Genomic DNA, 13,184 nt, shown 5'->3' with positions numbered 1-13,184 from the left:
GTACAACCGTAGTCCTATGTAACTCAGACAGTAAGATATCTCTACCAGTACAACTGTAGTCCTATGTAACTCAGACAGTAAGATATCTATACCAGTACAACCGTAGTCCTATGTAACTCAGACAGGCAGTAAGATATCTCTACCAGTACAACTGTAGTCCTATGTAACTCAGACAGACAGTAAGATATCTCTACCAGTACAACTGTAGTCCTATGTAACTCAGACAGTAAGATATCTCTACCAGTACAACCGTAGTCCTATGTAAGTCAGACAGTAAGATATCTCTACCAGTACAACCGTAGTCCTATGTAACTCAGACAGTAAGATATCTCTACCAGTACAACTGTAGTCCTATGTAACTCAGACAGTAAGATATCTCTACCAGTACAACTGTAGTCCTATGTAACTCAGACAGTAAGATATCTATACCAGTACAACTGTAGTCCTATGTAACTCAGACAGTAAGATATCTCTACCAGTACAACCGTAGTCCTATGTAACTCAGACAGTAAGATATCTCTACCAGTACAACTGTAGTCCTATGTAACTCAGACAGTAAGATATCTCTACCAGTACAACTGTAGTCCTATGTAACTCAGACAGACAGTAAGATATCTCTACCAGTACAACTATAGTCCTATGTAACTCAGACAGACAGTAAGATATCTCTACCAGTACAACTGTAGTCCTATGTAACTCAGACAGTATAGCATATCTAGTACCAGTACAACCGTGAGTCCTATGTAACTCAGACAGTAAGATATCTATACCAGTACAACTGTAGTCCTATGTAACTCAGACAGTAAGATATCTCTACCAGTACAACCGTAGTCCTATGTAACTCAGACAGACAGTAAGATATCTCTACCAGTACAACTGTAGTCCTATGTAACTCAGACAGACAGTAAGATATCTCTACCAGTACAACTGTAGTCCTATGTAACTCAGACAGTAAGATATCTCTACCAGTACAACCGTAGTCCTATGTAACTCAGACAGTAAGATATCTCTACCAGTACAACTGTAGTCCTATGTAACTCAGACAGTAAGATATCTCTACCAGTACAACTGTAGTCCTATGTAACTCAGACAGTAAGATATCTCTACCAGTACAACTGTAGTCCTATGTAACTCAGACAGTAAGATATCTATACCAGTACAACTGTAGTCCTATGTAAATCAGACAGTAAGATATCTCTACCAGTACAACCGTAGTCCTATGTAACTCAGAGACAGAGGCCTATGTCTGTCTATCACAGGCACAGAAGGCCTTGCAGCAAAATACATTATCCATAGACATAGGCCTCTCCCCAATAATAGTCAACATAGCTGTGACATACATAACAGTAAACAATGTGACTGCAGTAATAACAGGCAGATCTCATGTCTCACATGCAGAAGCCTATATAGCCTATATTGGTGTCTGCTGTAAGCAGAGAGAGAGAGCGAGAGAGCGAGAGAGCGACAGAGAGAGAGAGAGAGAGAGAGAGAGAGAGAGAGAGAGAGAGAGAGAGAGCTCAGTGATAGTGCTAGAGGTAGTCGCCTGGCTGTACAGTACATTTGAGTGTTGGTCACTGATAGGAGGGGGCCTAGGCTCTGCAGTGCCCGAGGAAAATCCATTCAGTTCTCTACAGCCTATTATCATCTTGACAGTCTCACCCAAAGGCAGGGAGACCGTGAGTATAACCAAATATGTTATGAAATGGGTGTATATATATATATATCTGGGCCTATGTGTCAAATGGAGATGCAGTAGGACCTGTAACAACAGTGGATAACATGTACTCACTCTGCATTAAAACCATTGACGTGTAGAATCCTCATCTGTTTCACAATAGTACTTTTCCCGGACTCTCCAGCACCTTCGGGAATGAAGCAAACAGGAGGACAGAACGTTACAATATGTTGCTGATAACGGAACGATAAAAAGGGGGTAATCTTGTTACCGTTCAAAATGAATAAGAATGTTGTCAAAACGAAGCAAATAGCTAGGCTTCGCTTCCATCAATATCCCCCCCCCCCCTCCCTCCACATGACATATAGAGAGAGCTTTCAAATACGTAATGGGGTAATTTAATGAAGGATATTTTAGATCACAACGTGTTCGGGCCAAGCCGTTTATATAACCTTACCCAATAATAACAGCCGGTGCGTCGCTTTATATGCTTGTCTTTCTTTTTGCAACAGTTTTTCAATTTTTTTATTCGCCTCTCGTTGTGCCTTTTCGTCGATGCGTTGATCTTCAGTCTTGCTGTTGCCCAAACAACCCATATCTTCCGTTAACTTACCTCGTCTATCGAAAATATTAAATACACTAAGACGTTATAATAATAAATGTTTTTTTTTTAAACAATGGTGTTAAAGAAAACCTGTGCGACGCTTCCCCGCCGTTGGGAGGGCTATGTTCTTCCTCCCCGCTACGATTCCTTTTTAGCCCCAACCAACAGGACGTTCCCTCGGCATCCAAACAAATTCTTGAATCGCCCCTTCAATATCCCTCGAATCGTTGAAATAACAGAGATATACACAAGATAACGAAGGTTTAGATTTCTGGAAACAGGCCAAGTGTTTCTCTCGTTCCTTCCCTCTTCTCAGTATGTGTCTATTTGGTGTTTTTAACTCAGCACTGCCTCTCTCTGTTGTACCAGGAAGTAGCCGTGCACCGAACCTCAGAGAAGCCTTCCTCTGCTACAACGTAACAACACTGCAGCTCACTCACACACACCTACAATCCGCTCACATATCATTGTATCATTTCTGTGAGAAGGGTAGGAGGGTCATTACAATCACATGTGTCACCCAAGACCTTCCTGCGGCTAGTTTATCAGCCCTAAAAACGAAGAGAGGGGAGAGAGTATCCGTTTGCACCAGACAAGCTTGGCAGGAAGTTAGGGTCTTTCTATCGACCGTGTGTCGGCTAGATCGAGTGCGTTGGGGTTGTCCTGATCTCCGGTGTAGCTTGTCAATCGTAAGTAATATCACACGATAACACACACAGCTTATCAGTCACTTACACTAAAGGCCTCCTAAACCAACCCCTAAAAAAAATATTTTTGAAAAAGTCAAAAGTTACAACTGTACACGGTCTGAAAGCCCCAAAACAAAAGTAAATCCCAAACTAGGCGCAGCAAAAAATAGTTCATTTCTAGCCCTTCTGCTGCCAACTCCTATCACTACTCCCATTTGCATTCACGGCTCAGTCTGCCTCGGTAGTCTGCCTCTGCCTCGGTAGTCCACTCCTGCTGTCGTCACATTCTCCGTGGTTTTCTATTTATATTGTGCGCGTGTGCAACAGAGCCCCTCTGCTCCAAAAAAACATTAGCGATCACCCGTGGGAAAGCGGGTTCACGGTAATTCTCCACACCGGCGCGCAACTGACAGCTCAGCCGCTGTACTAGAGGGCCGGGGTATGTACACAGTAACTAGGCTACTGCGCATGTTCAAAGACCTTTACGGTCCGGCCTGTTTAAATGGCGTCGGACGGGCTGATAGATGGTGTATGTTTGTTTTAGTAGGTTTCTATTTTAAGATGTTTGTATTGTATCGCAGAATAAAGAATACGTCCACGATGTCATTTTTACTGTAGCAATGGATAATAGCAAATATCCTACAGACAGGCAGAAAAGAATCCAATAGAATAATACTAAAAACTTCTGCTTACGTCCGCCACTAAATCCACTACCATTACTACATCCGCCACTATTACTAAATCACCAACCATTACTACATCCACTACTATTACTAAATCACCTACCATTACTACATCCACTACTATTACTAAATCACCTACCATTACTACATCCACTACTATTACTAAATCACCTACCATTACTACATCCACTACTATTACTAAATCACCTACCATTACTACATCCACTACTATTACTAAATCACCTACCATTACTACATCCACTACATCACCTACCATTACTACATCCACTACTATTACTAAATCACCTACCATTAATACATCCACTACCATTACTACATCACCTACCATTACTACATCCACTACTATTACTACCATTACTACATCTACTACTATTACTACATCACCTACTATTACTACATCCACTACATCTACTACCATTACTACATCCACTACCATTACTACATCCACTACTATTACTACATCACCTACCATTACTACATCCACTACTATTACTACATCCACTACTATTACTACAATTACTACATCCACTACTATTACAACATCCACTACATCACCTACCATTACTACATCCACTACTATTACTAAATCACCTACCATTAATACATCCACTACCATTACTACATCACCTACCATTACTACATCCACTACTATTACTACCATTACTACATCTACTACTATTACTACATCACCTACTATTACTACATCCACTACATCCACTACCATTACTACATCCACTACTATTACTACATCCACTACAATTACTACATCCACTACTATTACAACATCCACTACTGTTACTACCATTACTACATCCACTACTATTACTACATCACCTACCATTACTACATCCACTACCATTACTACATCCACTACTATTACTACATCCACTACTATTACTACAATTACTACATCCACTACTATTACAACATCCACTACTGTTACTACCATTACTACATCCACTACTATTACTACATCCACTACTATTACTACATCCACTACCATTACTACATCCACTACTATTACTACATCCACTACTATTACTACATCCACTACTATTACCTACATCCACTACTGTTACTACCATTACTACATCCACTACTATTACAACATCCACTACATCACCTACCATTACTACATCCACTACTATTACTACCATTACTACCATTACTACATCCACTACTATTACTACATCCACTACCATTACTACATCCACTACCATTACTACATCCACTACCATTACTACATCCACTACCATTACTACATCCACTACCATTACTACATCCACTACCATTACTACATCCACTACTATTACTACATCCACTACCATTACTACATCCACTACCATTACTACATCCACTACCATTACTACATCCACTACTATTACTACATCCACTACCATTACTACATCCACTACCATTACTACATCCACTACCATTACTACATCCACTACTATTACTACCACCACTACTATTACTACCATTACTACATCCACTACCATTACTACATCCACTACTATTACTACATCCACTACTATTACTACAATTACTACATCCACTACTATTACTACATCCACTACTATTACTACATCCACTACTATTACTACATCCACTACTATTACTACAATTACTACATCCACTACTATTACTACATCCACTACAATTACTACATCCACTACTATTACTACATCCACTACTATTACTACATCCACTACCATTACTACATCCACTACCATTACTACATCCACTACCATTACTACATCCACTACTATTACTACATCCACTACTATTACTACCATTACTACATCCACTACCATTACTACATCCACTACTATTACTACATCCACTACTATTACTACCATTACTACATCCACTACTATTACTACATCCACTACTATTACTACCATTACTACATCCACTACTATTACTAAATCCACTACCATTACTACATCCACTACTATTACTACATCCACTACTATTACTACATCCACTACCATTACTACATCCACTACTATTACTACATCCACTACCATTACTACATCCACTACCATTACTACATCCACTACTATTACTACATCCACTACCATTACTACATCCACTACTATTACTACATCCACTACCATTACTACATCCACTACTATTACTACATCCACTACTATTACTACATCCACTACCATTACTACATCCACTACTATTACTACATCCACTACCATTACTACATCCACTACTATTACTACATCCACTACCATTACTACATCCACTACTATTACTACATCCACTACTATTACTACATCCACTACTATTACTACCATTACTACATCCACTACTATTACTACATCCACTACCATTACTACATCCACTACCATTACTACATCCACTACCATTACTACATCCACTACTATTACTACATCCACTACTATTACTACCATTACTACATCCACTACTATTACTACATCCACTACTATTACTACAATTACTACATCCACTACTATTACTACATCCACTACTATTACTACATCCACTACAATTACTACATCCACTACTATTACTACATCCACTACTATTACTACATCCACTACTATTACTACTATTACTACATCCACTACTATTACTACAATTACTACATCCACTACCATTACTACATCCACTACTATTACTACATCCACTACTATTACTACAATTACTACATCCACTACAATTACTACATCCACTACTATTACTACAATTACTACATCCACTACCATTACTACATCCACTACCATTACTACATCCACTACTATTACTACATCCACTACTATTACTACATCCACTACTATTACTACAATTACTACCATTACTACATCCACTACTATTACTACATCCACTACTATTACTACAATTACTACATCCACTACAATTACTACATCCACTACTATTACTACAATTACTACATCCACTACCATTACTACATCCACTACCATTACTACATCCACTACTATTACTACATCCACTACTATTACTACATCCACTACTATTACTACAATTACTACCATTACTACATCCACTACCATTACTACATCCACTACCATTACTACATCCACTACTATTACTACATCCACTACTATTACTACATCCACTACTATTACTACAATTACTACCATTACTACATCCACTACTATTACTACATCCACTACCATTACTACATCCACTACCATTACTACATCCACTACCATTACTACATCCACTACCATTACTACATCCACTACTATTACTACTATTACTACATCCACTACTATTACTACAATTACTACATCCACTACCATTACTACATCCACTACCATTACTACATCCACTACCATTACTACATCCACTACTATTACTACTATTACTACATCCACTACTATTACTACAATTACTACATCCACTACCATTACTACATCCACTACTATTACTACATCCACTACTATTACTACAATTACTACATCCACTACTATTACTACATCCACTACTATTACTACCATTACTACATCCACTACTATTACTACAATTACTACATCCACTACCATTACTACATCCACTACTATTACTACTATTACTACATCCACTACTATTACTACAATTACTACATCCACTACAATTACTACATCCACTACCATTACTACATCCACTACCATTACTACATCCACTACTATTACTACATCCACTACTATTACTACAATTACTACATCCACTACTATTACTACATCCACTACTATTACTACCATTACTACATCCACTACTATTACTACTATTACTACATCCACTACCATTACTACATCCACTACTATTAAAACCATTACTACATCCAAGGTTTCTTCCTCAGTTTTCCCTATGTTCCCGCCAGCACTGCTGTTTGCTCTTTCTGGAGGCTGGGTAACTGTGAAGCACTTTGTGACAACTGTTGTTGTAAAAACAGCTAAATATATATACAGTAATCCCTCGTTTATCGCGGGGGTTACGTTCCGAAAATGACCCGCGATAAGTGAAATCCGCGAAATAGAAAACTTTTTTTTTTTTTACAATTAGCAACTATTACATGTATACAAATACAGTGACTCACGTGTAGGCCGTTTCACTGCTCTTCAGACTGGGCCGCTGCATCCTGACTGCGCTCTGCAGTGTTCTCTTCTTCTGAAGCCCGCGGTGCAGGTGTGTTTGTTCGGGAGAAGAACATAGTGATAGGCAGCTGTTGTCGCTCTTTTTTCTTCTTTGCAAAAAGATCCTTGTACACCGACATGCCACCATCGATTACGTTGGAGAACTGTAATGAACGGCTCATCAAAGGGTCCCATTCCTCAGCTACTCGCTTAAGTTCAGTGGCCATTCGCACCATGGTTGCTAAGCGACCAAGCGTTAGTCCTTCCTTCCTTCCTGGCCAACTTAATGTAAATTTGCCAAGCTGTTTTATGTACGTACACATAACTGCACGAGACGACAAAATGATAGCACAATTCGTAGCATGTTTTGATACAAGAAGCGGGAGTGAGTTTTTAGCGAATCAGAATGCAGAGCACAATGCACAAAAAAAAAAAAAAAAATGCATTATGAAAATCCGCGAAATAGCGAATCCGCGATAAGTGAACCGCGAAGTGGCGAGGGATCACTGTATACACATTTTCACCAATTGATTCAAGTATTGACATGTTCTATATATAGAGTGAATATTCATATAAAATTCAAATGTATGTTAGTCATTATATTTTCTAAACGCCTGTTCAGATTTTAAACTATGGAAGCACTCACTGACATCAATGAGAACAGACCACTGGTCAGTGTCCACAACTCCTCTTGATCTTTGTGGCTGTGGTAAGTAGTGACAACCCTGTCAGTGTCCACAACTCCTCTTGATCTTTGTGGCTGTGGTAAGTAGTGACAACCCTGTCAGTGTCCACAACTCCTCTTGATCTTTGTGGCTGTGGTAAGTAGTGACAACCCTGTCAGTGTCCACAACTCCTCTTAATCTTTGTGGCTGTGGTAAGTAGAGACAACCCTGTCAGTGTCCACAACTCCTCTTGATCTTTGTGGCTGTGGTAAGTAGAGACAACCCAGACTGTGTCCACAACTCCTCTTAATCTTTGTGGCTGTGGTAAGTAGTGACAACCCTGTCTGTTTCCACAACTCCTCTTGATCTTTGTGGCTGTGGTAAGTAGTGACAACCCTGTCTGTTTCCACAACTCTTGATCTTTGTGGCTGTGGTAAGTAGTGACAACCCTGTCTGTTTCCACAACTCTTGATCTTTGTGGCTGTGGTAAGTAGTGACAACCCAGACTGTGTCCATGGATATTTGAACCATCTGATAGTTATTATTGTTATGACTCTGTTTTTATAATAGGCATTATGAAAATAAAATGCTAATGTATTTTGTAAAAGGGAGATGAGAGGTGGTGCCTAGCCTGGCACTACTGTATATAAACACATACTGGCCCAATTCAGTCCATCCATAAACTGGTGTCGGTATTTTAACCCCGTTTCCCTGCCACAAAGGGCAAGGTCAACACAGTGAGTAGCTCCTTAGCACCATCTAGAGGCTATGATCGGTATAGCAGGCATTACAGACGGTGGTATCGCTACTGCTGCAGCCCAGCCCTTTTCAATGGTCGCCATTGAGCATAGAAACTTGACTAGACAAAAGCGTTCACAGTTATAAGTAGTGTTTGTTTGGGAAGATCCTCTGGTAAATGAAGCATAACAGAAAGTACAGTAACTTCCTGGTATGGTCCGTGTAGGCCTAATGAGTGTTCAGCTTTAAGTGTTCAGTTAAGAGTCACGCCACATCAAACCGAAAGTGATAAACGTTTCGGTCTCCTCTGAAACAATAACAAAGCGCACACCCCGACTCTGTTTTGGTAAAAAGCTGAGGGGATGGGCCTGGAGAAATGTAACCAGTCTCAGATTAAATATTTACATTTACATTTAAGTCATTTAGCAGACGCTCTTATCCAGAGCGACTTACAAATTGGTGCATTCACCTTATGATATCCAGTGGAACAACCACTTTACAATAGTTACAATATTTACAATTTTTAAATAGATAGAGATATGGATGCAAGGACTGACCATCCATGATATCAACATTATAGTTATAACCATGTTATGAGGCTACACAGGACTGACCATCCATGATATCAACATTATAGTTATAACCATGTTATGAGGCTATACAGGACTGACCATCCATGATATCAACATTATAGTTATAACCATGTTATGAGGCTATACAGGACTGACCATCCATGATATCAACATTATAGTTATAACCATGTTATGGAGGCTATACAGGACTGACCATCCATGATATCAACATTATAGTTATAACCATGTTATGGAGGCTACACAGGACTGACCATCCATGATATCAACATTATAGTTATAACCATGTTATGAGGCTATACAGGACTGACCATCCATGATATCAACATTATAGCTATAACCATGTTATGGAGGCTATACAGGACTGACCATCCATGATATCAACATGATAGTTATAACCATGTTATGAGGCTACACAGTGTTTGTTTACATTTACAATGTTTACAAACATTGGAGGAGAACAAGCTTCTATTCTGGGTTCTGATGGAATGTTGACAGAACTAAACTCATGAGGCATTTATAAGTTACATTCTTCAAGAATAAATGGTTATATATTTAATGAATAAGTCAAAATTAATGTATCAACTACAGATTCTAGTTAACTAAATATAGCTACAGTATTAAAGCAACAGATTTTAAAACATCCTGAACCGAACTCACTATACTTTGATGTAGGATGAGTAGCCTATCATGACAGGTGCAAATAGTTCATGCCAACTTCAATAACTTTTGTTGATCGTAGGCTACTGTTACTACCGGCAACTGGCAACATGACAGTAGCGACGGTCAGTGTTGATGGTCAATGATTAAAAACCCACTTAGAAAAGCAGCCAAATTCACTTGCTTTTTTTTTTTTTACACAGAGACATTCCATGAGGGTTGAGGAAGCTATGGAGTCCTCCCACTGTTGCCCCTAACAACAGACATAGCTCTGGGAGGGGGGGAAAGTAGTGCACTATATAGGGGAACAGGATGCTATTTCAGAAGCAGCCTGTTTCTTGAGGGGCCAAAGTCCTGGCTGAGTAAACTGTGGAGGCCTCCCACTGTGTTTTGGTGGCTCAAGGTTAGATGTTTCTCCTTACGACAGATCTTGGATCAGGTTATCCAAACCCCGAAAAGGGGGATCAAAAATGGGAGGTAACAATTGATAGTACATTTGTGTACATGGATATGATTCTTAATAAAAAATACAATTTGAAACAAGCCATTACATTTCATTATTATTCAGGTTATTACTTATAAATATACAAATCGACAAATTAAGAAATGCCAGGTTGGAGAGAATCTGTCGCATTTTCGTATTGATAACATTAACAGAGTTCAAATACAGATAGGTCTACCTTGTCTGTTGGCTTTTCTGCATGTACAGAATATTAAATACAGATAGGTCTACCTTGTCTGTTGGCTTTTCTGCATGTACAGAATATTAAATACACATTCTATTTCTATTAACTAAACCATTCAAACGAGGTTCTCCGACTTTTCCCCCCGAAATATTCCCATAACGTCACAAATCCTACTGCTGCGGTCATTCAATGGCAGTGGCATATGTCCTTCAAAGAGAGGACGCCGTAATGAGAGACATAATGTAGTCTAAACTACTGAAAACAGGCCTTTAACCAGATTAACTCATGACTGGAGAGACATAATGTAGTCTAAACTACTGAAAACAGGCCTTTAACCAGATTAAATCATGACTGGAGAGACATAATGTAGTCTAAACTACTGAAAACAGGCCTTTAACCAGATTAAATCATGACTGGAGAGACATAATGTAGTCTAAACTACTGAAAACAGGCCTTTAACCAGATTAAATCATGACTGGAGAGACATAATGTAGTCTAAACTACTGAAAACAGGCCTTTAACCAGATTAAATCATGACTGGAGAGACATAATGTAGTCTAAACTACTGAAAACAGGCCTTTAACCAGATTAAATCATGACTGGAGAGACATAATGTATTCTAAACTACTGAAAACAGGCCTTTTTTACCAGATCAAATCATCCATAGGTTAGGGCCTAATCCATTTATTTTAATTGACTGATTTCCTTATATGAACTGTAACTCGTTGAAATTGTTGCATGTTGCGTTTATATATTTTTATTCCGTATAAATTAGCAAAACAATTGCTTATAGTCATCAGTAAACATTCTTGCTATTAGGTCCAGTAGTTTATCTACGTGAAAATAAAGTTCATAATACTCCAATCTTAATGAATGTAGGCCATATTTAAATAGTTTTGACGGTTATTTTATTTTCATGACGGTCTTCAGCCATAACTGTCAGGTACACCGCCCTACCAATAACCCTAGCTTTGTCTCCTTACCAATAACCCTAGCTTTGTCTCACCACCCTACCAATAATCCCATTTGTCTCACAGCCTTACCAATAACCCTAGCTTTGTCTCACCGCCCTACCAATAACCCTAGCTTTGTCTCACAGCCTTACCAATAACCCTAGCTTTGTCTCACCGCCCTACCTATAACCCTAGCTTTGTCTCACCGCCCTACCAATAACCCTAGCTTTGTCTCACCGCCCTACCAATAACCCTAGCTTTGTCTCACTTTCCCACCAATAACCCTAGCTTTGTCTCACCGCCCTACCAATAACCCTAGCTTTGTCTCACCGCCCTACCAATAACCCTAGCTTTGTCTCACTTTCCTACCAATAACCCTAGCTTTGTCTCACCGCCCTACCAATAACCCTAGCTTTGTCTCACCACCCTACCAATAACCCTAGCTTTGTCTCACCGCCCTACCAATAACCCTAGCTTTCTAATTACCAAGCCTTCATAGAAGACTTCATAAGGTTCCATCATATAGAGCCAGTCAGGATGTCTCTCATTCTTTATAACTAAAGTGATTGGATAAGAAATAGGGCAACAGAAATCCAACCAGCAATCAGAAGGCATGGTAAAGTAATTACCATATTACCTAAACCTATCCAATCCCATTTCGATTTACAGGAGTGCCTACTATGGGGAAGTTAGTGTCCGCCTATGAGACCGGAAGGTTGGGAGAACGATCCCCGGCTGAATCATACCAAAGACTGTAAAAATGGCACTCAACATTAGGGAGATAGATTGAGGATATGGCCCTGCCATAGACTAGTGTCCTGTCCAGGGGGTGTACTGGTACATCAAGCGGTCTCACTACAGTAACAGGAGATAGACTAGTGTCCTGTCCAGGGGGTGTACTGTACATCAAGCTGTCTCACAACAGAAACAGGATATAGACTAGTGTCCTGTCCAGGGGGTGTACTGTACATCAAGCTGTCTCACAACAGAAACAGGATATAGACTAGTGTCCTGTCCAGGGGGTGTACTGGTACATCAAGCTGTCTCACAACAGAAACAGGATATAGACTAGTGTCCTGTCCAGGGGGTGTACTGTACATCAAGCTGT

The 13,184-nt window shown here is 39.4% G+C and overlaps 1 protein-coding gene across 3 annotated transcripts in view; it reads right to left on the bottom strand.

Annotated features, from left to right (window-relative positions):
• LOC139560089 (guanine nucleotide-binding protein G(olf) subunit alpha) overlaps positions 1-13,184 on the bottom strand; it is a 144,637-nt gene that overhangs the window by 111,182 nt on the left and 20,271 nt on the right. For 2 of the 3 annotated variants that reach the window (XR_011671864.1, XM_071376591.1), the window contains exon 2: positions 1,790-1,862. Coding sequence is in view for 2 of the 3 variants with exons in the window: in XM_071376591.1 (XP_071232692.1) it covers positions 1,790-1,862 (73 nt within the window). In the remaining variant the exon portion in view is untranslated. Of the gene's footprint in view, positions 1-1,789; positions 1,863-2,132; positions 3,740-13,184 lie in introns of those variants that run through there. The other variant, XM_071376592.1, reaches the window with a different exon arrangement.

Source organism: Salvelinus alpinus, chromosome 30 (assembly GCF_045679555.1).
Source record: "Salvelinus alpinus chromosome 30, SLU_Salpinus.1, whole genome shotgun sequence".
Taxonomy (NCBI): Eukaryota; Metazoa; Chordata; class Actinopteri; order Salmoniformes; family Salmonidae; genus Salvelinus; species Salvelinus alpinus.
The sequence above is the reverse complement of the archived record's forward strand: the minus strand, read 5'-3'. Positions and strand labels throughout refer to the sequence as shown.